Consider the following 23,426-nt stretch of genomic DNA (forward strand, 5'->3'; position numbering starts at 1 on the left):
GCAACTTGGATTGAGGGAATGTGCCACACAGCCTTGTACGAGAGCTTGGGCGACCTGGCATCGTTCTACGTGAAGTGTCTGGAGATGTTCGGAGGTCCAGTACTTGGGAGGTTGAAGCAGAAATGTAGCCAAGGGCATCTGAGGAGTAATGGAGCCTTCAGAGGTGTTCAAGAGAACAGCAAAGAGAGCGCCGCTCTGCAATGTTCGCCAAAGAGTGGTTGCCAACGTTGACAAAGGCGCAGGTGGGAACCAATTTACGGATGGAAAAACAATACAAACACTGCAAACATCTCCCAGATCGCGGGCCTGCGCACAGGGGCGTGAGGGGCCGCTGGGGCCTGACATGACAGGCAGGCACGGAAGCCTCTCTCCATCACATCAAAGATACGTGACGAAAATGATCGATTTCTCGACATTATTTCATTCATTTACCCCTGTCACAATCACGTTTCTCGCTTAAACCCTCGGAACCTCTCCAGAAATAGAACTAGAACTCCCCCAGTCGACATGCCAGCGTCGCCGCAATCATGGCCGGCACGGACGCCGCCCGCAGAGTCCAGACGGCGGGCTCGACGCTTCCCATCTCGGTCATAACCCGCATGATCCCACTGCTGGCCAGCGCGGCGACGATCTGGGGCGTGGAGATGGCCAGATTGTGGAGGCCGAGAATGGCGCCGCGGTGTTTGCGGAGCTCATCGACCTCGTCAGCGTCAGCATCCACGTCGTAATGGCTGTAGTCCTTTCCCCTGGGCGAGATTTCTGCGCCGACGATGGCGTGTGGAATCCACTGCGTCGCTGCCCAGGAGCAACCGACCAGAGACACCAGGACTACGGTGCCTTGCCATGACTTGACCACCAGGGTCAGCAGCATGCAGGCCGCGAAGAGGACGTGGCTGTAGATCCAGACCGTGTGCATCGAGCACAACGCGGGGTCTGTCGTTGCGACATCTTCCTTGAGCGCTGTGGTTATACAAGGCTGGCAGACGACACGGGTCAGGATCGTGGTCGACAGAAACGCCACCAGGGTCCACATCAGAAGCGCCGTGGAGCCAACTTGGGTCGCCGGGGATTTTAGCAGAGTGGCCACGTCCTTCCACCCGTGGAAAGACTGTAGCTGGGAGAGCGCATCTTTTCACAAACAATAGTCAGCATAATCAACCCAATCAGCAAAAACTTCTGCGTTGGAACATACATCTTGTGTTCACGTAACTGCGGCATGTTAGTTAAAAAGTCTTTACAGTGACAGACGCAGGTCTCTCACCTGGTCATGTAGAATAGAAAAGGAAACCATGCCGTCCAAGAGAAGACCTGTACGGCAAAAACTTGCTTGATCCGCGTCGGGGTACAGTGGTAAGCCTGCCGGATGGAGCGGAGAGCAGACCTAAGCCCAAGCGGCTGTCTGTGCTCCGTCACAGTCGTGTCGAAGTTGGGATTGCGTTCCCGTGCCGTGCGCAGGCAGATCGAGATTGTGGCCGTCAGGCTGAGACAGGAGATGATGCTCAGAGTCTGAAACTGTGTCAGGGAGGACACTCGGAGCACCTGGGGCAGATTAAAACTGCCCGCCCACAGGCTGAGAATGTTAGACACTGATGTCGAGTAGCTCGCCCACGCGGTGACACGGCTTTGTTCTTGGGCAACCACGAGATCCGTGATCAACGACCGCAGACCAAAAGCCAGTGGAGTCATGGAGACGTTGAGCAATATGACCATCAGGACCGCGACTGCCCGCATCAGGCTCGGTGATATTGACTGGAATAGATACTCGACCCAGGCCAATAACAAGATGCATATCATAGAGCAGACTGCGCCGACCAGGACAAATGGCCGGCGCCGGCCCCAGGAGAGTCTGCATCCGTCGCTGATTATGCCAATTATAGGCTGCAAGAAGCCACAAGCTGGACTTGTTGCCCAAACCAGAGCTGTCATGGACCGAGACAATCCTAGGGACATCAAGTATGGCTTTGGGTGTAGTTAGCAAACATCTCTGATGCGACCACGGACTGGGCACGATCACTTACACTGCCATGCGAGATTATCAAAGCCCAGACAGTTTGAAGACTGTGGCCCAGGAGTGAGTGACCGACCTTGCCTGGAAAGAAACCATGGGAATCTTACCCTCCAAGACCGCAAGTCAGGCAAAAGAGTCTTCCATAACTAAGTCGTTGGGCGACCTGGGGCGCCAGGTCGTGTTTCCTTGAATACATTGTCTCTGTAGTGAGCGATCCTGAGGATGAAGAGAAGATCCAACGGCTCAACTCCTTGGTGAATAGTCTTTGCGAAATTGGAGCCTCAATCTCTAGACAGATGGGCTCGTAAGGGCATGTGAAGGTCAAGAGTCCCGGCAGAGGTTGGAACCCCGTAGACCAAAACAACCGGGATCAGTCCCCAGTGGGCAAGATGGCTGTGCCAAAATGGTCTGAGGAGCCTTGTTGGACGGTGAAGACCCTTCCAGGTCATCATAGCTTGAGTTCCCCATTGAGGCCGTCGACGCCCACACCTTTGCTTATTCTTTCAGGGATGGTAAAACACAGTGGACTCGAAGGATGATCCTACTGATGTCGTCGGGATGTACAATGTGTGGTTCACTCTGCCATGTAGCCGGAGGATGTTGACAGTGTGGATGGTGGTGACTGTCAGCATGACCTGTTGTCATTCATGCAAAGTAGTGCTGCTGACCCCTGACTGACTCAGGACAATTGCCCAGCCTTGCGTGCATGACTCGCCATGAATCCAACACACTCGCCTTAGTCATCACGTCAGTTTTGTTGACGTCGACTTTACCTCCAGCATCATCGGGGCACCCAGTTGAGTCTTGTCATAGTTGCGGTGCTCCCATCGGGTATGCATACTGCCGTCATGGCTGTAACCATGACCGGTGTCAAGTCAGGATTCCTGGAAGTTGTTTCGAGCTGGCCAGGTCACACCCGAAGACTCGACGTCACAGAGAGACATGTCGAATCCACCTTCAGGCTATGATAGTTCTATAAAACATGGACAGCCCTCGAATAGTCTCTCATTATTCTTGCAGCACGGTGCAGCCTTGTGGACAGAGCCTCAATTTCCCTGTGCAGTCAACAATTCCCAGATCCAATCAACGCTCCCAACCGGAACGCCTCGCAGCACTTACCATCACTTTGTCAATATGGTCAAATACGCTCTTTTGCTCTGCGCGGCAGTCGCAGTGACGGCCGTTGCAATCCCAGCGCCCTTGAGGCCCGTTGCGGAAGTGGTAGGTATAGACACATCTGTGGACTGCGGTTGACTAACCCCATGAAAGACCAAGCGAGGAGAGGACACTGCTGTTGAGTATTGGGACAAGCGAAGCGAGGATACCGCCGTTGAGTACTGGGACAAGGTGTGTATCCCTGACACAAGAACGTCTCGTGTGCTGACACCACAAAGACCAAGAGGGCTGAGGATACTGCCGTCGAGTACTGGGACAAGCGCAGTGAGGATACCGCTGTCGAATATTGGGATAAGCGAAGCGAAGATACTGCAGTCGAGTACTGGTAAGTCGACAACGTCTGCGAACACAATATGTTCTCTGGAGCATAATATCTTGCTTCGGAACACTCGAGTCTTACAGAGCCGCACTAACAGTGATGACAGGGACAAGGCCAAACGAGGCGAAGACACTGCTGTGGAATACTGTAAGAACCCTTTGGCCCAATCAAAAGTTTCAGAGATACACTTCCGAACCTCGAGCCTTCAACACGCATGACTCCGATGCTAATACCATGCTAGGGGACAAGGTCAAGCGCAGCGAGGACACTGCCGTCGAGTACTGGTGAGTCTGTTCCCCAACAGTATCTTGGCGTGGTGGCAAGGGAGTTGGATATACTAACACTCCACAGGGACAAAGTCAAGCGTGGCGAGGACACTGCCGTAGAGTAAGCGGCAGAATCACAGAGTCCTTGCGTTGTGGTGTCACTGACAAGCTATACAAGGTACTGGGACCGCAAGGCTAAACGTGGCGAAGATACTGCTGTTGAGTGAGTACCTCTCCTCGTCGCCTCAATGGCACATGAAACTCACAGCCTCGTCATAGGTACTGGGACCGCAAGGCCAAGCGTGGTGAAGACACCGCTGTCGAGTGAGTATCCGGGCGTGTGAAGGCCCCACAGACGAGCTTGAAGATTTAACACTTTCCTCTCCAGATACTGGGACCGCAAGGCCAAAGCTAGACGCGGTGAGGACACTGCCGTCGAGTACTGGGACAAGAGATCTCCTGACAGCAACACCGCTGTCGAATACTGGGACAAGCGGTCTCCCGACAGCAACACCGCTGTTGAATACTGGTACGTACCATGCCTATATCATCCATATTCAGGACACGTGCCCTCTTTCCCCTTCCGTCCTTCCATCCTCTCCTCCCTCTTCCCTCCAAGAAACCAAGGGTCCAAGAAACACCGAACCCCACCAATCCATCCTCTTGTTTCTCCCTTTGGCGACTTGGCCATCCATGGCATCTTACCGAACTCACACGCCCAGAAACTAACGCATGATCTACAGGGACAAGAAGATGGCCAAGCGTGACTCCGACACAGCCGTCGAGTACTGGGACTAAAAGAATAAGAAACAAGGACAAGACCTTGGCGGGCTGGCAGGTCACTTGGCCTGGGCAATTGAGCTGTGGGGAGCCCAGAGGTCCTGGAAAGGGTTATTACGCACGTGCTTCTTTCGATTGATAGATTGTGTGGTGATGAGGATCCCTGAAGATGAGAAAATGCGTGTGCTGGAGAGATATGTCTATGCGAGAATGGGTGGGTGCGTGAATGTGTGTGATGTCTGTAATGTGTGTGTGCGCGCTGGGCAGAATAAGACTCGAGGGTATACAAAGTATGGAAGCATTCCAATACACATACGAAGTATATACTAGAGACCGAGAATAATGCCGATCATCAAGTCACACAAAAGATAATCCAAAGTGCAGAAAAGAGAAGAGCCCCTTTGGGCATTTCTAGATAAAACCACGACCTTGTTCGTTAAGTCACTCTACATCTACAGAAACTTCGAGGTCGTCACTCAAGTAAGCAAGACCACTCGAGGAGGTGCTGCAACATAAAAGAGGAGAGTTTGAAATTTGCAGTCTAATGAGTATTGGCGAGTAAGTAGCGCCGGGGTCGTGTCTCCGAGCACCAGACCAGCAGTTGGCGATAATGGCTATCAGTGGACGATGAGGAGTGGATGGAGACTTGGATGGACTTGAGGTATAGTTTCTGGTTTGACGTGGTATATACGTATGTACGATACATCGTCTAACACCGAAGCTGAAGCCGAAGCCTTACAACTTCCACCGCGCGCTCAACGCTTACATGAGAGAAATAGTCATAACGTGTCTCCCCGTCCCTGCCGACTCTAACTATAATTCACCGCATCGTTCAAAGTGGGACTCAGTAGTATCTCGAGAGATGAGAGAAACATAGATAGTGTAGTAGACCCGTCGTCGCAAAAAGTTGTGTGGAAAAAAGCCGAATAATTTAATGCCGTGATGGGGCTCTTTACGAGAGGAAGTGTGGGGCGTTGAGGACAATACCCATGATGCAGCCCGCAAGCGTGCCGGCGATGGGGATGGTCATGATCCAGGAGAAAACCAAGAGACCGACTCGTTGCCAGTTGACGGCTTTCCAGGTGCCGTTGCAGAGACCGACGCCGATGGTCGCGCCGGTGATGCACATCGAGGTCGAGACGGGGAGCTTGTACTGGGAGAACAGCAACACGGTGATGGCGGCGCCCATCTCCATCGACGAGCCTCGCGAGGGCGAGTGGTAGGTGATCTTGTTGCCCATGACCTTCATAATGTTGTAGCCGTAGGTGATGAGACCCAGGGAAAGCGTCGCCGACAGCACCGCGAGTTGCCAGATGGGCACCTCGGCGCTGGATTTCGCGGCGTCGCCAGTGTTCCAGGCCGAGTAGATGACTGCCCAGGGACCGACGGCGTTGCCAATGTCGTTGGCGCCATGGGCAAAGGACGCCGTGCACGCGGTGATGACCTGGACAAACGAATAGGTGTGCTCGACCTCGTTGGGATATTTGGTCGCATGAGAGTACACTCGCTCCATACGTCGACCCTCGGGCGTACCCGTGACGCCGGTCTGTGCAGCGTGGATGTCGTAGTTCACGCCATACAGAACGGCGACGACGAGCATGGCCGGAATGCGTTTGAAAATAGTCTTGATGTTGCGGATCTCGTAGATCTCGCCTTCGCCAATGGGGTTGTCGTGCAAAGTCCGCATCGCCCAGCCGAGAGGACCACGCTTCTTCCGAAGTCGTCCGTGGAACCTTGCTTGGGCTTCAGCGACGCGTTCTTTATAGGTCAAGTGGGTGGACTGAGCCTCGACCTCGGCGAGGCTCTTTTCTGCCGTGCTATGGGAATGCCCTTTGACATCAGCTTCGATTTGATCAACGTCATCCTGGCTCTCGGAGTCTGGTGTACGAGGAGCAGCTTCAGCTTCGTCGTCGTGCTTCTGAACAACGGCGTAGTCCGGAACATTGGCTTTCTCATGAACATCGGCCGGAGGTGGTCGCTTCCAGAGGAGAGGACCCATGGGCAGATGCCAGAACTTGACGGTGTGGTCCTTTTTGATAACCTTTGCGTGCAACCAGGGAACGAAGAAGATGGCAGACAGGATGAACAAGCCACCACCAACACCCATGGTGACAGAGGCAATGTACCAGGCGGGTTTCTTGTTCAGACCTAGATTGGGAGAGCCCTTGTAGACAACGGACAGAGTGCAGATAGTGCCGGCAACAAGGAAGAAAAACGGCGAGGTAAACACGGCCCAGGGCACCGGGTTCTTTCGCATATGCACCACCAGCTTGATGAGCATGAAGATTGTCGCAGCAAAGCCACCGGAGATGATGGGAGCCATTCCCAAGCCGGCGAAGATTGCACCGAGACCCTGGCCATCGTTCCAGCCCCATTCTACCTGAGAGGCACCAGCGAGCGCGACACCCACACCGGCAACAGCCGAAATGAGCGAGTAGGATGATGAGACGTGGGCAGAATGTCGGGTACACCACATGACCCAGGACGAGGCACCAGCGAGCGCACAAGTGAATGCGAGCATCTGGACACCAGCGTTGTCATCGAAGGCAGAGAGGGGAATGATCTTGTTCTTGATGGTGGATGCAGTTCGGGCGCCAACAGTGATGGCTCCAACCATCTCAAACACAGCACCAAGGACCATGGCTTGTTGGTATGTGACAGATCTGGACGAGACACTGGTCGCCCAGCTGTTTGCTACATCATCTAACAAGACAATCAGCACCAATGTCAAAAGTGCAGGAACGTGGATGAGGTACTTACTTGCACCGTTGTTGTAAGCATCAAGTAGGGCAAACAACGTGCCAATGGCAAAGAGATAATCGTACTCGTGGAGGCGCGGCATCTTGGTGAAGATTGGACAAGTGTGTCACTCCGCGAGAGATATTCAAGTTGATAGAGAGCACGCAAGAGAAAGGAACAGACGGCAGGTCAGGGCTTTTATGTTGACGCAGTGTTCGGAGCGGCTCAGAGTATGTAATTGCAAAATCCTTGCTCTCTCTTGGCTGCATAGGATCAAAGTAGCTTTTCTTCTCCCGTGCCCACGCCACTAGGCATAGCCAAGTCATCATCAGATCGGAATGTGAGATACCTACTCCGTACTTCGGGCGACATCAAATCCCACATTTCACAGAGTCCCAATGCCTGGGTTGGCCAACGGCCTCTCCGAAGGTTCGACTCGGCGGCCCAGGGGGTTTGGGATGAAGCAAAAGCCAAGGACCGATAACCCACCTGTATTGAAGAGAAGCAAGTTCAAGCCGGACTCAGGTTGTCTTCTTACCTTCCAGAAGGCTTGGCTGCAACTCCGCGCGGGCGTTTCTGCGAATTTGATATATGGCGGGAGCGAGCACGTTCCTCCAGGGACGTATATAAGTGGCCCATTGAACAGGCACGACAGACAAGGGAACGTCTCCGCCCTTCTTGGCATGGCTTGGCGGAGTGAACCCGCCTTCGCTTCGCCGCTTTGCTCAGGCTTGTCTGTTGAACGGCTCCCGATACGTTCCAGGTCCAATATCGACTTCATCTCCGACCCTGCTAGAGTCACCCAACGGGGCAGTCATCTTCTGATCCCTTGGCATGCAGAAATTTTCTTTTGTTGCTCATTGTCATGGGTGGGGGACTGAATGCACGTTTTCGAGAAAGCGACCCCGAGAGGAACGGACGACATGTCAGATCACACGAGATGGCGGCCAAGTGGGAAAGAGGGTCTTCTGAAAGTCGATCCATTGCAACATCTCGCTTGATAAATTGGTCCGGTTAGCTTCCCACATGTTCCTGCCTTGGGGAATGCCCAGGCTGTGCTGTATGCATCATTAATCTGAGGCATCTGTTCGCGTGCACATAGCCCTTTGAGAAAAGCACACGGTGCCGCAGCACAGGTCATGAAGAATCCGGGCACTTTGTCTCACTGCTTTTGACTTCGATCTCGACGTCGACCCTTGCTAGTAAAGGACTGCGGCGAAGCACCGGCCGGGGAGATTCCTTTTCTCTGAGACCTAGCTGAATATCTTTTTTCTTGCCGTGCAGCACAGTCAAAAATTTGTTCCTAGGGCCAACGTTCAACGCGGACAAGTCTGCTGGGAGTGAAGTGTCGTTTATAAAACGACTACCGTGTAGAAAGAAAGCTGGTTGTTGGATGGCACGTGGCTAGGTGGCTTGTCACTGCAATTCCATCAAACATGCCAAGCAAATATGTTTGCTTCGCCACGTGACTCAAGTACAATAATTAGCATTGGCGGGGTTTGAGTGCGGGCGTGGCATTTGCTCGTGCGACGGAGTCACACAGCAGTCAGAAACCTGACACGTCTCGATTTCTGAGTCTACAAATAGTTCAGCGGGGAGGCAGTCGTTGCTCGCGGCTCATTACTCTGCAGCCTTACCTTTCTCGTCTTCCTTCACCATCTCACAGACGTGCAAGAGTACCATGTCGCACTCGAGGAACCCCTCCAAAACCGAACTTCCAACCAGAGAGAAAGAGTCCAAGACTGAAGCCGGACAAAAGATGGAGGCAAAAGCCGCTCCCAGCAAGCCCATTGGCAAAGCGGAAGCAAAACTTCCTCAGAAAGCAGGTGGAAAGAAAAAGAAAATGGAGGGTGCGGCGCTGATTGGTATCGATGTGTCCAAAGACGTCGACTTTTCGGAATGGTATCAGCAGGTCTTGCTGAAGGGAGACATGCTCGACTACTACGATATCTCTGGCTGCTATATCCTCAAGCCCGCCTCACAATTCGTTTGGGACGAAGTTAGAGCCTGGTTTGATGCGAGGATCAAGAAGATGGGCGTCAAAAACTGCTCCTTCCCGTTGTTCGTCTCTGAGGACGTGTTGAACCGTGAGAAGGCTCATATTGAGGGTTTCGCAGCCGAGGTTGCTTGGGTTACGCACGGAGGCAGCACCAAACTGGAGAAGAAAATCGCCATTCGTCCCACGTCCGAGACCGTCATGTACCCTTATTACGCCAAATGGATTCAGAGCTACCGTGACTTGCCCCTCAAACTCAACCAATGGAACTCTGTTGTCCGGTGGGAGTTCAAGCATCCGCAGCCATTCCTGCGCACGCGGGAGTTTCACTGGCAGGAAGGCCATACGGCACACCTGACCGAACAAGAAGCAGGCAAGGAAGTGCTGGAAATCCTCGATCTGTACGCCCAGATATATGAGGAGCTTCTGGCCGTCCCTGTCATTAAGGGGAGGAAGACGGATAAGGAAAAGTTCGCTGGAGGACTGTATACCACCACTGTCGAAGGGTACATCCCGGCTACTGGTCGGGGTATCCAAGGAGGTACCTCGCACTGTTTGGGACAAAACTTCAGCAAAATGTTCGGCATCACGGTGCAGGACCCTAATGCAAAGACGGAGGAGGAAAAGAAGAACCAGCTTTACGTGTGGCAGAATTCTTGGGGTTTGTCTACTCGTGTCATTGGTGTGATGGTCATGATCCACGGTGACGACCGAGGTCTGGTGATCCCACCTCGCGTTGTCGAAACCCAGGTCGTCATTGTGCCGGTTGGGGTGACTGCCAAAACCACAGAGGAGGAGAGGGACGCATTGTACAAAGAAATCCAAGGACTGGTGGAAGTCCTCAGAGCCGTCAACGTCCGAGTTGAAGCGGATTTCCGAGAGGGGTACTCTCCAGGATGGAAGTTTAACGACTGGGAATTGAAGGGCGTTCCTCTTCGCTTGGAGTTTGGACCTGGAGAGAGCAAGGGCCACTTTGTCACGACATCTCGAAGAGACCTCCCGAAAGCCGAGAGCAAGAGCCAGATTGCCATCAGTGAACTTAATACCGCCGTTCCGGAGCTGCTGGAGACCATCCAGAAGGACCTGTACAACCGAGCGGACACGAAATACAAGTCGCATGTGAAGAAAGTGACCAACTGGGATGATTTTGTTCCAGCACTGAACGACAAGAACGTCATCTTGCTGCCTCACTGCTTGACCGAGGAATGTGAAGATCAGATCAAGGAGAACAGCGCTCGCAAGGCCGAAGAACAGAGCGGCGTTCCTCAAGATGAGCGAGCTCCGAGCATGGGCGCGAAGAGTCTTTGCATTCCATTCGATCAGCCCGAAGGCATTGAGAAGGGAGTTACCAAATGCGGGAATCCAAGCTGCTCCAAGCTCGCCGAGGCATGGTGCATGTTTGGCCGATCATATTAGTCGGATGCAGGGGAGCAGGCAGGGAGGGTCGGGGATAGACACAACGAAGAGGGTAGACGATGAGATGCCGCGTTCAGAGCACTCTGCACCACGATCCAAGAGCAATGCATGCGTTTGTTTGGTCTGAACTCAGAATCTCCTACCGAGTACATCACGAGGGCCATGCGATCAAGCATATCAGCTGTCATGTGGATTGTTGGTGCTTGACGACAAGAGGCGAGGCCTGGTTAGCTTTATCATACAACTGCACCAGCGAGACACCACCACAGGCTACCACGGGCTACCACAGGCTACGATTTGGTCTGGTGGGCCAGGAACAGGATAAGCTCAATCAAGTCCGACCCCTACAGCCCAATGGCAGCGAGCGGTTTCTAAGCTTCTGCTATCAGGGGATGCTTGGCCTGTGTCAAGAGCCCAATTGCCTGGACGATAAGCTGATCTGGGCATGCCGGGGCTGTCATGGTTGAGCAAGAAATCGGAAGGGGGAACATGGCATGGGCTCACGAGGCACGATAGATGCGGTCTAGATGGCGTCAGATGGAGAAAATGAAGCAGAGAGAGAGAAAAAAAAAGATACAAAAGGGATGTCCAAGTTCCACCCTCTTTTCAGATTTGACTCGGTGACTCCCCAGCCTGGCCAGTCTCCTCCCGTTATATGTGAACGTGGTCGTAGAACTATTAACATCCTTTTTTTACTTGATCCTTTTTGCCCCTCATCTTCAAGTCTCATCATCCACCTTCCAGCCACAATCCACCCTTACCGTATAATCGATCCTTACCCGCCGAGCCGCCCTCGTTCCCTCTCCGTCTACTCGTCCCCAACGCTGTTGTGGCTCAGGTCTTTCACCTTCTAGGCGCGGTGCTTTCCTTCTTCTGGGACCCAATCCCGCACCAAATATTTCGCTGTTGCATGCTACCGTCTTCCATTGTTACTTCGCTTTCGCCGTTGCCGCTGGATCGGCCGGCGCCTGTGCCAGTGCCTGCGCCTGCGTCTGCGCCTGGACCAGGCCTGTAACCTCCCGCCACTTGTGCCAGTGTCATCTGGTTGAACATGCCAATTCTGGCTGGGCAGCATTTTTTGAATTCCAGATGGGCAGGAACCATCACCACCTCCGACTTCCTGAACATCTCTACCTTTCGCCGCCTCCTCCACCTCCAACTCCGCCGTTCTCCTTCACCTCTGCGTCCCTCCTTGCTGTCAAGTCTGCGGTCCATTTCTCTCCTTCTGCAGTGCTCTTCTGGGAGACTGGTCGCCCCAAACCCTTTGCTGTCGGAGATCGCATTCCGGGGTTCAAAACTTCAGCCGGTGAGAATACGACGTAATTTTCTTGTGTCCTGTCTTTGGAGAAATAGTACACGAGGGAGAAGAAGAAGAAACGAGAACGGAAGTATTCTAATCAATCAATTTGAACAGCTTTCTTGACGACCCTTCGCGCAAATCTCATCCTCGACCTCGAATCTGCCCCGCCCTCTTTAGCCAACACACCGGACATTCTAAGACCGACCGACATGGCTTCGTCCAGCAGCCTTCCTCCTCCTTCACCTTCGCCTTTAGCGCAAAGCTCCGAGCCCGTCGGTGATGGTTCTGCACTTGCTGAGAAGCACGCGGGACCACTCGACTCGATCCCCGAGCTCACGACTAAGCCCGCCGTCACCGAAGACGACAAGATTGAAGCACTGCACTTGATCGCCGACTCTGTTGCTCAACAACGGCAGCTCGCCTCTTCTGCCATCATTTTCCATCCTTTGACTCTCGCCCTGCTCGTCCTTCTCCTCGGTCTTGCCTATCAACATCTATATAAAGGCGCTTCCTCAGATTGGGTAATTATTGGCACGACGTCGGCTGGCACTCTCATGGCCGTTCTGATCACCGTACGTTGGCTCACAAGCGGCTACATTTTTGAGGCCGAGCGTGTAGGGACCTGGAAATGGCTGAATGAAGGCCGTGATAATTCGGAGAAGGGTATCGTGGGTTCTGAGGACGAAATCCTCCTGACTAGGTTTGGTGACGACATCATTGGTACGATTGTCGTTCGCGGTGTGCGCGATGCTCCTGGTTCTTCCGGCAAGTCGCGCAAGAATGCGCCCATCACTGGATATATCCGTGCATGGACAGTCAAGCGCTTGTATAGACGGAAAGGTGTGGGCCAGGGGCTGCTCGAAGAAGCAGTTGCGTTGTGCCAGCAAAAAGGGTGGAGCGGTCCAGAATTTGCAGAGGACCATGCCAACTCGGCGAACATCCTGCATCCGACCTTCTCGGGTGGTTTCAAAAAGAGGGAAAAAGAGGCGAGGGTGATGCTGGAGAGGGTGATTGAGGAGAGCAGGGCGAATGCCGGCGGCAAGAAAGGCAAGAGATGATGACAACGACGATGATACCCCCAATTGATTTGGACAAGACTTGTTTATTCTTCTCCATGTACTTAATCATACTGGACATGGCCTGGCATACGACGGAGATCTTTGATGGTCGATTTAATCTGGCATGTGACCGGGCCCCTAGAATATACATAATAGTTGCTCAGAATACCTCGTTTCTCATCTCCCCTCTCCCTCTGTCATCTGTCTATACCTGTTTACCTCTGATCCGAGTAGAGTGGACAATTCGGGCTGATAGACGTACATGGGCAGGGTCATGATATACGAGTACCAGTACGAGGGCGAGGAGAGACAAGAAAAGGGACTTTGGGTTCTCTTTTTCAGCTCGAGGTAGACAGACTAGTGGCAGACAGTGAGTGCGGCGAATGCAGACAAACAGAGCAGTGAGGTATACCGAGTACAGACAAGCAAGTACCCAGTAGGCTGGCCCTGTAAGTAAAAGTACCAGCGTGTTTGCATCTCACTCAGGACACTGTACCGAACGCGTTGATGGTGATGACCACTCATTCATTCATTCCTCTCCTTTCCCTCGATTGTCGCTATCGCTGTCGCTGTCACAGTCACGGTCACAGATATAGAGCCTGAAATAAAAAAGAAAAAAAGCCTTGTCATGGTTACTCGCATGCGAGAAAGTGGTGGTGTTACAAGAAATATTCCCCAACCGGCTTCTTCGCAGGCATGCCTCTCGTGCCTTGCGGTGCGGCCTCAAAGACTCTATATCTCCTCCCCGGCGTGGCGAGGTTCCAGAGCACGCCGGCTCCACCGCCACTGCCATCGCCTCCCACAGGTTCTCTGCGGCCTTGGTCGCCGTTCGCCCTCTGTATGCAGCCGCCGTTGGACCCGTCCTCGCCCAGCTCAAGGATTGCGGCTACGTTGCCGCACCGGTAGCAGTAGTTAGGGGCGCTCCAGACCGTCACGATCGTCTTGTCAAACATCTCCTTATACCCTTCCATGACCAATTGATGCGCCCGCGCAATCAACGACAGGTCGTTGGCGTGGTTGAAATGTCTAACGATGTCTGCGCCAAAGAGAAATCCCGCGCCTCGCGGGCTGAGCCCCCAGCCTTCGATCTCGTCCGGGTCAGACCACAGAAGATCACACATTGCGCCTTCGTGGGGCACTTCTTGTTTGCGGTCGATGAGACGGATTTTGTCTACGGTTTCAACCAGCGGAGACAGACCACCGTGGACGCAGAGAACTGCGCCGGTCGAAGACGTGGGAGGTTGGAAGAGCGAGGGAGGCGGCTGACTCGGTGAGGATTGAGGGGCATCGAGAGATGATGGGAGGTCGACGTCCGGCGCGGGAGATATTCGACTTCCATCAGAGAAGGCTTGTGACTGTTGTGAGTTCATTGAGAGGCCAGCAAACTGGCGACGGAGAGTCTTGGAGATGATTTCCCCGTTGGCGTTGAGGACCTCGGATTCAAGGTCTTCATCTTCCGAAGGAAGTGTGGATTGCGTATTGACGTCGTTCATCGAGGAAACCATTGCCCCGCCTGTCGGAGGCGGGACGTCGGTGGTTGCTCCCAAGATCAACGCCCCCAGCGCCAGATAGTCAAAGACTTCGCAACAATACCGCCAGACATTCGCACTCCCGTATTTCCTGATACATTCATCGTAGAACCCATATACGGTGGTGATCTGCCTCGACTCGTGGTTGCCGCGAATCAGGGTGATGCGGTCCGGATATCTGACCTTCAAACACAGAAGCAACAGGAAGCTCTCCAAACTGTAGAAGCCCCGATCCACAAAGTCGCCCATGAAGAGGTAGTTTGTGTCCGGGACGTCGCCGCCGACGCGAAAGAGTTCCATCAGGTCGTGGAACTGGCCGTGGATGTCGCCGCAGATGGTGACGGGGGCATCGACGCACACGACATTGCCTTCTTCGATGAGCAGTTCGCGCGCCTTGTAGCAGAGTTCGCGGACTTGAGGTTCGGGGATCGGGCGACACGCGCGCAATTGCGCAATCGCTCTAGATAGATTGTGCGTCAGTGTATGCTTCTTCCAAAAGGTGTGAGAAAGGCCGCTGCAGCAGTCGCACTCACTTGTCGAGGTCGCTCATCACCGCAGCGCAGAGGATGAGAATCGGGCAGCGTTGAGGCACATGGGTGTGGGATGTGTATAACTTTTTTGGGTCTCGAATGCGGGTGGCGGTAGGGATGGCGTCAAAGATGAGCGTAGATAGCGGGATGAGTCGACGATATCGACCGGGTCAGGCAGCGCGACTTGGGGTGTCAGATCTTCGTCGGATGGTCAAATTCTGCGAGTGGGAGCGACAGAGAGGTTCAAGGACTTGTTGCTTTCGATGTGCTGATCGTGGTGTCGCGTGCTGTGAGGGAATCTTGTGGCGGTCACAAAACTGCGACGCCTGCCCGACCAGCCCGACATGGGACTTTTACTATGCAAAAAACGGCGATCGACTCGGGAGATCCTCGGCAGAGACTGTGATGAGGACTACAGCGGAGCATTCGAACATTGAGATGATCTCCGCAGCGCATCCGCGAACCAGCGAACCAGCGAACCAGAGAGCTTGTGAAAGTCGAAGCTCTGAATATATGAATTTAATGTGCAGAAAAGTAAACTCCAGCTTCTCGGTCCATCACTTCCCCCATTCCTTGGGAGACCTCCATAAATTGGTCCTTGACATATCCTCCCACTCTCCCTCTCCTCTTTCCGATCCTGCGTACCACATTCGTCCATGGTGACCAGTCAATGAAAAGTCACACCACACCACTGCTCTTCCCGCGCACCATCGAGCAGGGCAAAAACCTCTTCCATTGAGAGACGAGAAGAGGAGGGAAAAGAAACCGGACAACCTAGCACACAGGATTTCGCAAAATGCCACCCCATTTACACCCGCGTTCGACGGCAACCTCGACTCTTTTCGCGGGGACGCTGCTCGCATCGTTCATCGTGGTCGGCATCCCGCACGTCTTCCCCTGCCCTCGACCGCGGACGGGGTACGCGACGGATTCAGCACGGATAGAACTGGATGAAGATGGGAATCCTGTCCCACGACGACGACAGGTCAGACCAACCGACAATTTACCCACTGGGAAGGTCTCGCCAGATCAGCGTGCTTCACGGATCGAGCAGGAAGGACAACAGCAGCAACAACCACAACAACCGCCTCGCAAAGGCCCGCAAGCTCTCCAGAAAGGTCTGGTCGCGTCCAAGAACCTAGACGAAGAAGCAGCCTTGTTTCGAGAACTGCAAGCCGAGGCGGAGCTGTTGGAAAAGGAGGCCAGGTCGGCGAGAGAATGTCCCGTGCCCAAGCCCCGGGGTTGGGTGGGAAGGATTTTGGGATTCGAGGAACAGAGTCAGAGAGTCGTGGATAAAGAAGGTGGATGAGGAAGAGTGTGGCATCTGTTGAATTCGAGATCACATTTGACAGACTTCCCGTCAGCTCGGCGAGTCGAATAGATGGGAAGGGCTGGAAAAGTCGACGGATCAGTGACTCGGCTATTTTGCACCAACCCATCTAATGCCAACAACAACGATGGACAAAATATGGGCAGAACGTACCGTCCGGTATTCTTTAGGCGATATCAGTGAGCCTCAACAGCGGTGGTACTCAATGTTGCTCTCGACTGGGCACTGGACGGCAGGCATGTCTCTCTCGGTCAATCTGCGCTCTATACAACTAGCCCGAGAATTACTCAGGCGACCAGATGTCTCGCCTCGACCTAGAATTACTGTGCCCAGAGAGAACCACAGCCGAAATGATCACTTCCGCACGCCCAGAGATAGAGCCAGACCACGAGACAGACGATCCGAGGCGTGTTACATTGTATATACTAGCTTATGCTAGGCCACCGCTTCACGAATGGATATGGATGGCTTTATATCATCCCCATGTATCGACTTGGTTGGAGGCAGTCGCTGCGAAGGAAGAGAATAGGACCATCCATGTATGGAGAGCTCAGAATGGCGCGCACAAGACGATGAAGTCTCATCATGGCCATATCCTGACGGCACGAAATGTTGTTTGCCTTTTCTTTATCCAAAACTTTTTGCGCACCCTCTGGTACCCGCGCCTGACATCCAGGACTTCCCGGGCCATTAGAATTGTGCGAGCATGAAGAACAACATCAAGAGAAGAAAGCAATAGCTAATCAAACACGTCTCCAACTTCCCCCCGTCAGTTTGCAACATGTTGTCCAAGTCACCTCAGATCCGCGTCCGTTCCACTTACTCACTCACAGCTCCCTCCGCGCTGAATATCTCCATCTGTCCACCGACGAACTCTGTCTCGGCATGATTACATCTCTCTGCCTATCCTCAACCATCCCTTTCCTTGTTGTTGATGTCCTTCAGCTTCACCCCCGTCTTCCAATCCACTTCTCGTGCAATCTTGGTCATCCGCTCAAACACTGGCCGTCCAACGTATCTCCAGAACCCACCTGCACGGACACACGTCTCCCGTTGCTCGTTTTCAAACCTTTCCAGATCATCTTTCACCAGAGCCTTTAGAGCCGCGACAATAGTGGAAGTTTGCTGCGGAGAAGAGGCAGGGGTTTTGTTGATTCCTCCTCCGACACCATTCTTCCTCACACCGACGCCATTGGTGGTGGCAACTGCAGTGTTCGCGGTGCAACCAGTCGATCGAGCATGGCCTCCATCAACCCCAAGCTTCACCAAAACAGCAACGAGCAAGTCCTCCATCTCATCGTCCTCAGCGCCACAGTCGTGCAGGCCTTCGCTGAATCTCCTCTTTTTTCCGCCGGCGCCGTGGTAGGATATGCCAGCGACCGAGCTCTTGCGCCTTTCACGTTCACTTTTTCTCCTCTGCGCAATGCTGGACAGCAGCGTCTTCTTGTGTTCCTGAATGCTCGACATGAACCCCATGTTTCTTGCAATTACCTCTTCGATGGTCTTGTCGCTCGCCAATGGATGTGTCGCTCTGGGTTGTGTTCCTGGTCGTGCTCCTGCATTGCTGCCGTGCAAGACCTCAGCAACAAATGACACGTCTGCGGTGCGGACGCCGATGATATGTTTCTGTTGATTCTTAGCTGCCTTGGATCGCGACTTTGCTGTTTTGGCGGCCTTTTTAAGCGCTCGAGCTTCAGCCTTGGTCAATTTTGTTGGAGGCATGTGCTGTTGGTCATTCTCGTCAGCCGTGCTGCTGCTGGTGGTGTCGGTCACGGTCTCAGCTTCGTCATCCTGGTCGGTTTCTTCCCCGACTTCGAAGTCATCATTGCCAACATCGAGTTGCTGTATAGCTTGCTGGATCAAAGGGACGTTCACTGGTAGGTCTTCCAGTAGGGTTCTTGGTTTGGCTGTGTCTCTGCCATTTGCGATCCTGTACTCTGCGAGAAGCTCTGCAATCTTTATTGTACAGCAAAGCACAAACGTCAGCTGATCGGGCTCAGTTCCTTCTGCGACATGCCAGTTGTCGTCACCGCAGTCACCACCACCACCTTTGTGTGATGTCCTGCGAAGGAAAGGTCTATGTTATGAGTTGCTTCCGTCACTCACCTTCCTGTGCCTGTTCTCATGCAGCTCATCGGCTTGTATGCAGGAGAAGCAGTTGTGGCTTGTGCCGATAGCGTGCATGGTCTGATGGTAGCGAAAGCAAGGGATACTGTGGATGCCATAGCATGTTTGACGCGCCTTTGGGTTGCTCATCTTCGTGGAACAGAGGTAACAGCTGTGCTCTATAGGCGCGCGACATGTGATATGGGTTAGCTTGTGCTCTCCGCTTACATCGCCACGTCGTGGCAAGGCTTGTGAAACAAGGGGCAATATCCCAAGGTCATTTGCTTACCGAGCCCAGAGGCGGCCTCCCATTTGAACGGGCTGTTTGGCGCAGCGGGATCCATGGTCAGAGTCCGCTCTGCTGTTGTTGCTCCAAGTGTTATCGACTTCTGCGCTACAGCTGCGTGATTGCTGTATCTCACAGACAGAGCAATGGGCATCAATATGTGTTATTGTATTGCAGGTCGTGTGTGGGCAGAGATCTTTTGAAAGGTTCGTGGTGCAAGTCGGTAAAGAGGAACGCGGTGAGGCAGCGAACGCAGGAGGAACAAAGCGGATCAGGTGAAGATCGGTATGCTTGTGCGGCAGCACCAAGCAGTGAATGTTCGGAACGCTCAGGGAGTGAGAGGCGATCGGATTTGAACGGCTGAAGGAGGATATTTTTGAAGGAGGAAGTGTCTGGATCAGAGTGGATGTTAGACAAAGACATCGACAGACACGCGGTGTCTGCGTGATGTATAATGACTCTGCCACTTCTCCAGAACAAAGGAACATGGTATGACGCTGATTCGTGTGAACAATTGACCTGATCGATGGATGGATGGAGGTACGGCAAATGAGATCGATGTCGTTACTGGCATTTCGGGCAACTGCAACTCGGTGGAGATGGTCAGCTGTGTGGTCCCGGCAAAGGAGGACAGTGGCGAGAGGAGGCTGCGAGGAGATAAAGAAGACAAACATGGAGAGGAACAAAGAAACACAAGCAGCTGGAAAAGAGGAAGAGCAGGAGGAAAGGATGAGCAGAGAGGTTTGTGTTGGATTGTCCAATCTCGCACTGAGCAGAATGAGTGAGTTTGACCACACAGGGCCATTACCTAAAGATATCAAACACTTGCTGTGGCCACCAACCAAGAGGAAGGAGCCATCTCTGGTATTTGCAGAGTCCTGGAGAGAACCCAGACAATCCCAGAGACATCTCCCGCCAAAAGGCCAGAGTAAGGAACTTGCAAGGGGTCATAAAAGGAGCCGTCCAAGCAAACCGAAACATCGGGCGGCTGCATTCCAGTCCACATTTCATCGCAATTCAGACGACTGTATCCCTGACAAGTCTGGCCGTGCACCAAACATAGGGATAGTTCCTCTGGTACCAGTTGACAAAGGTCTTCTTCAATGCAATTCGCGGTACAGTCGCCCAGCTGCCTCCCAGACAAACATTATGCTTGCCATCGAAGAAGTCAGCCGTGTACCCGGGATACAGATCCATGGCTTTGAATCCTTCGTGCGGCGCCAATGGTGTGCTGGTCCATTCCCACAGGCCCCCAAGATCACTCTGTCCACGTAGACGGTCGCCGTTGCCAGTCACCGGCGTTGGATGCCAGTGGCGGAAGGCAACGTTGCGATCGGCCAGTTCGACGAAGAGCTCATTGGGGTTCAAGGGACTACCATTTGCACTCCCATTGGCGACACCATTCGATTGATGGCCTGTTGGAGGCGTCTCTTCGACACCGTCATTTGAGAGATGGCTGTCATGGTCAGCTCTGTATCCGCATTGCATGATCACGCAGACTCACCCGTTCACGGCTGAAATCAACTTGCTGGTAACCTTCTGCAAGACGCTGTCCTGGTTCTCAACGTACTGGTAAAGGCTTCGGGCTTCTTCCATGGTGGGAATGCGTCCATCAGACCATTCCGCGTAGGCCGCCAACTCGTCGTACGAAGCCATCACAGGCCAGTCCAGGGCGTATTTGAGAGGAACAAGGCCGTAGACGGTTCGGATAGCCTTGCCTTCGACAAACGAGGGACTGGCCATCTGCACCTCCGAGGTATGGCCGTTCACACCGTTCGTGCCGTTGGTTCCATTGAGATCCGTATCTGCTTTGGAGGCTGCCCACGAGGCAGGGAGAGAATCCTTGTGAGTGGTTTCCAAGAAACGAGCATATTCACCATTGCTGATCGGGCGACTTTGGGCCTCGAATTCGTGGACAGCCACCGTGCGCGAAGGTCTCTCGTTATCCCAGCCGAAGTACCTCTCAGGGCCGGAGTCGTTCTCTGCATCGTCCAATCCGATTGTAACCCTGCTCGCAGGAATACGGTGCCACTTGTTTGAAGTACGATTCGTGCGAGCTTCAACAGCCATGGCTTCAAAGTCAGGCAAATCCTGTCCTGGAGGTGGCAGAACGCGCTCGCTCTGAAGCAGCATGTAAAGGAAGGTTTCCAAGTGCATCGCTTCATGCTCATAAGCAAGCCATAGGCCACGGCTAAGCTTGCGGTCGGTGTAAGCTCGGCCAGAGTGAACGCTCTCGACGATACGATCTCGAACACGTTGCGAATAGTTCAAGATCTCCTCTAATGGAGGCCACGAGTCTGGGATCTCACTATGATCGTGACACACCTCGGGATTGTCCACATCTGAGGCAGCTTCAGCAGCGCATCCTGGATAACTGGCTGGTCGAGGACCTACCTGGATCGATTCCTCGCTCAAATATGGACATGTAATAAGCTGGATTTGTGGGCTTTGCCTTGGTGGCCTTCACATAGTGGATGTCTAGACGGCGGTCAAATCAACCCGAAGCAACTTAGTAACCCACATACCTGCGAATGTAGGGATATGACCCAGATAGAAGATCAAGTCATTTCGGAGCTTGATGGGTTTGTTGAGCAGCTCGTCCCGCGGAACCATGGACCTGGTCACTATATCCCAAGCCGCCCAAAGCTGTTGCCAGTCGTTGAGAGAGGGCACCGGGCTCGCTGCAAACTCGGCCGGCTCGCTTGGGAAATTGATGGTGGCCGGTGACAAGAGATGAATAACTGAGTAGTGCTGTCAGTATGAAATTCAGTTCACCGTCCACAAACTCACAATAGTCGTTGGTCTTGTTGCTGTAAGACATCTGAGGAATGAGGCCCGCGATATGCCACAGAGCATCACGATCCGCCTCGGAGTACTTGAATGCGTCCTCCAAATGGATCTTCTCGCCCTTCTCAAAGGAAAAGTCCTTGTTTTTGATCGTCTTCAAGGCCACATACGACGCCTGGTGTTTCCTCTGGTTCTCATCATACATGCCTTCAATTGACCACTCATCCTGACGGAAAGCCTCATAGCCCAGGATGTTATTGGCGTGAGTGAGACCGTTGCGGTAAAAGCGTTCAGTGACATGCAACGAGTCATTATAGGCATGGAAGACGCGGTCAGGCTGCTGGCACGCGTCGAGGCCCACGATGACAAAATCCGAAGCCGCCAACACTTTCCTGAACGAAGTGAGGAACTGAGCTGCTTCCTCTCGGGTGAAGTTGCCCAGGGAAGACCCCATGGTCATGATACAGGTCGTCCTGGCGTCTGTCGCTGATGTCTTCAGCCACTCAAGGCCATCGTCATAGGTACCATGCAATGCCCGGAAAGTGACATGATGAAATGCATTGATGTCCAGTTGGGCAAAGGTACGCTTGAGCTCGGACAGAGATAGATCCAGAGCATAGTACTCGACGTTTTTCTTGGCCTCCTCGAATGCTTTGAGGAGGATGTTCACCTTGCGGAGATTCCTAACAGCCATCCCACGTCAGCCTGAACACGATATATCTCGTATGTAGGGTAACTCACCCGCTGCCCAACTCAACGAGACGGGCGCCGTCGGGAATTCGCTCGACAATCTTGCTGGCATGTCTTGTGAGAGTGTCAATCTCGGCGTTGGTGAGGTAGTATTCGTCCAAATAGGTGATGTCCTCAAACAGCTTTAGACCCAGTTCTACAATGGTTTAGTGTGTGCCTCAAACAACGAGAACCTCTGTACCGTCATAAAGTAGCAAGGTTGGAAACATGCGCGACTGTCCCTCGGGAGCATTGAGAGACCGCTTGAGATATTCGACCAGGGAATGGTCCGACTTGTCGCCCCTGATGTCGAGAATTGGCACACCAGCAGAAGTGTGGGTGGCCATGGTCACGAGGTTGGGGAAAATTGGGTGATCGAGGACGGGTCACAGATAGTATCTGACAGGGGGAAATATCCAAGTTATAACACAGCAGGGGAGGTACCTAGGTAGAGATGGAAAAGGAGATTCATGACCTTTGAATCCACGGGACATCACAACTCGACATATGCTGGAACAAACGTTCCACTTTTACCCCGGGAATGGTTGGACCATTGGCCAGCCAGGGCAAGTCTTGAAGTTGCCAATAGCAGCAGGTCTAAATTTACTCCACTGAACGGCTGAGGCTGTTCTCCAGCCTGTAAACCTGTAAGAAGACGTCCCTGAGTGGCTGTGGAGTGCGGAAACGCGGCGGAATGGTGACGAGCATTCCAGCCTTTGACGTTATGGATGCGAGGAACACGCATGATCCGTCAACAGACACATGCCACTTTCCAAGACTTTTGAGCGGGGGCTAGCTAGCCGCAGAGATTTCACGATCAGGAACGAGGCAGAACGGTAGGTAATTCGAGAAGCACAGCCAGTCTCCAGGCGAACCGCTTTCAGTCCAGAAGGAGCCACAAGGTGGAGGGAGTCCGGCAGTGCTGACAATGACGACACGAAGATGAATCCGAAACCCGAGTGACATATGAAAAATCAGTTGTCTACATCCACTCTTCGCAGGTGGCCCTTTTTGGTGGTGACGATTATGGATCGGAAATAAGTGGGAAGAAGCTTCCCCCCAACATGTGTG

At 53.3% G+C, this 23,426-nt stretch overlaps 9 protein-coding genes across 9 annotated transcripts; 4 read left to right on the forward strand and 5 right to left on the reverse strand.

Moving 5' to 3' along the window:
* Window positions 1-487: 487 nt before the first annotated feature.
* On the reverse strand, window positions 488-1,686 carry AYO20_03607 (hypothetical protein; the record flags this gene model as incomplete). The annotated part of the gene is made up of 3 exons (XM_022641908.1): window positions 488-1,128; window positions 1,193-1,209; window positions 1,262-1,686. The coding sequence occupies 3 exons, from the start codon at window positions 1,684-1,686 to the stop codon at window positions 488-490; spliced, it is 1,083 nt and encodes a 360-aa protein (XP_022502141.1).
* Window positions 1,687-3,142: 1,456 nt separating this feature from the next.
* On the forward strand, window positions 3,143-4,567 carry AYO20_03608 (hypothetical protein; the record flags this gene model as incomplete). Its single annotated transcript, XM_022641909.1, has 10 exons — window positions 3,143-3,229; window positions 3,278-3,355; window positions 3,403-3,509; window positions 3,610-3,650; window positions 3,706-3,787; window positions 3,855-3,890; window positions 3,948-3,992; window positions 4,049-4,093; window positions 4,158-4,298; window positions 4,513-4,567. The coding sequence occupies 10 exons, from the start codon at window positions 3,143-3,145 to the stop codon at window positions 4,565-4,567; spliced, it is 717 nt and encodes a 238-aa protein (XP_022502142.1).
* Window positions 4,568-5,501: 934 nt separating this feature from the next.
* Window positions 5,502-7,391, reverse strand: AYO20_03609 (hypothetical protein; the record flags this gene model as incomplete). The annotated part of the gene is made up of 2 exons (XM_022641910.1): window positions 5,502-7,252; window positions 7,310-7,391. The coding sequence occupies 2 exons, from the start codon at window positions 7,389-7,391 to the stop codon at window positions 5,502-5,504; spliced, it is 1,833 nt and encodes a 610-aa protein (XP_022502143.1).
* A 1,578-nt stretch (window positions 7,392-8,969) lies between these two features.
* AYO20_03610 (hypothetical protein) lies at window positions 8,970-10,700 on the forward strand (the record flags this gene model as incomplete). Its single annotated transcript, XM_022641911.1, has 1 exon — window positions 8,970-10,700. One exon carries the CDS (start codon window positions 8,970-8,972, stop codon window positions 10,698-10,700), a length of 1,731 nt encoding a protein of 576 aa, XP_022502144.1.
* Window positions 10,701-11,789: 1,089 nt separating this feature from the next.
* On the forward strand, window positions 11,790-13,058 carry AYO20_03611 (hypothetical protein; the record flags this gene model as incomplete). The annotated part of the gene is made up of 2 exons (XM_022641912.1): window positions 11,790-12,006; window positions 12,115-13,058. 2 exons carry the CDS (start codon window positions 11,790-11,792, stop codon window positions 13,056-13,058), a joined length of 1,161 nt encoding a protein of 386 aa, XP_022502145.1.
* A 659-nt stretch (window positions 13,059-13,717) lies between these two features.
* AYO20_03612 (hypothetical protein) lies at window positions 13,718-15,137 on the reverse strand (the record flags this gene model as incomplete). The annotated part of the gene is made up of 2 exons (XM_022641913.1): window positions 13,718-15,047; window positions 15,121-15,137. The coding sequence occupies 2 exons, from the start codon at window positions 15,135-15,137 to the stop codon at window positions 13,718-13,720; spliced, it is 1,347 nt and encodes a 448-aa protein (XP_022502146.1).
* Window positions 15,138-15,913: 776 nt separating this feature from the next.
* On the forward strand, window positions 15,914-16,426 carry AYO20_03613 (hypothetical protein; the record flags this gene model as incomplete). Its single annotated transcript, XM_022641914.1, has 1 exon — window positions 15,914-16,426. One exon carries the CDS (start codon window positions 15,914-15,916, stop codon window positions 16,424-16,426), a length of 513 nt encoding a protein of 170 aa, XP_022502147.1.
* Window positions 16,427-17,356: 930 nt separating this feature from the next.
* On the reverse strand, window positions 17,357-18,897 carry AYO20_03614 (hypothetical protein; the record flags this gene model as incomplete). Its single annotated transcript, XM_022641915.1, has 3 exons — window positions 17,357-18,509; window positions 18,554-18,659; window positions 18,843-18,897. 3 exons carry the CDS (start codon window positions 18,895-18,897, stop codon window positions 17,357-17,359), a joined length of 1,314 nt encoding a protein of 437 aa, XP_022502148.1.
* A 959-nt stretch (window positions 18,898-19,856) lies between these two features.
* Window positions 19,857-22,702, reverse strand: AYO20_03615 (hypothetical protein; the record flags this gene model as incomplete). Its single annotated transcript, XM_022641916.1, has 7 exons — window positions 19,857-20,295; window positions 20,344-21,181; window positions 21,234-21,317; window positions 21,365-21,580; window positions 21,630-22,309; window positions 22,368-22,512; window positions 22,558-22,702. 7 exons carry the CDS (start codon window positions 22,700-22,702, stop codon window positions 19,857-19,859), a joined length of 2,547 nt encoding a protein of 848 aa, XP_022502149.1.
* Between the last annotated feature and the right edge of the window lie 724 nt (window positions 22,703-23,426).

This window comes from Fonsecaea nubica (genome assembly GCF_001646965.1).
Source record: "Fonsecaea nubica strain CBS 269.64 chromosome Unknown Scaff17, whole genome shotgun sequence".
In the NCBI taxonomy this organism is placed as follows: domain Eukaryota; kingdom Fungi; phylum Ascomycota; class Eurotiomycetes; order Chaetothyriales; family Herpotrichiellaceae; genus Fonsecaea; species Fonsecaea nubica.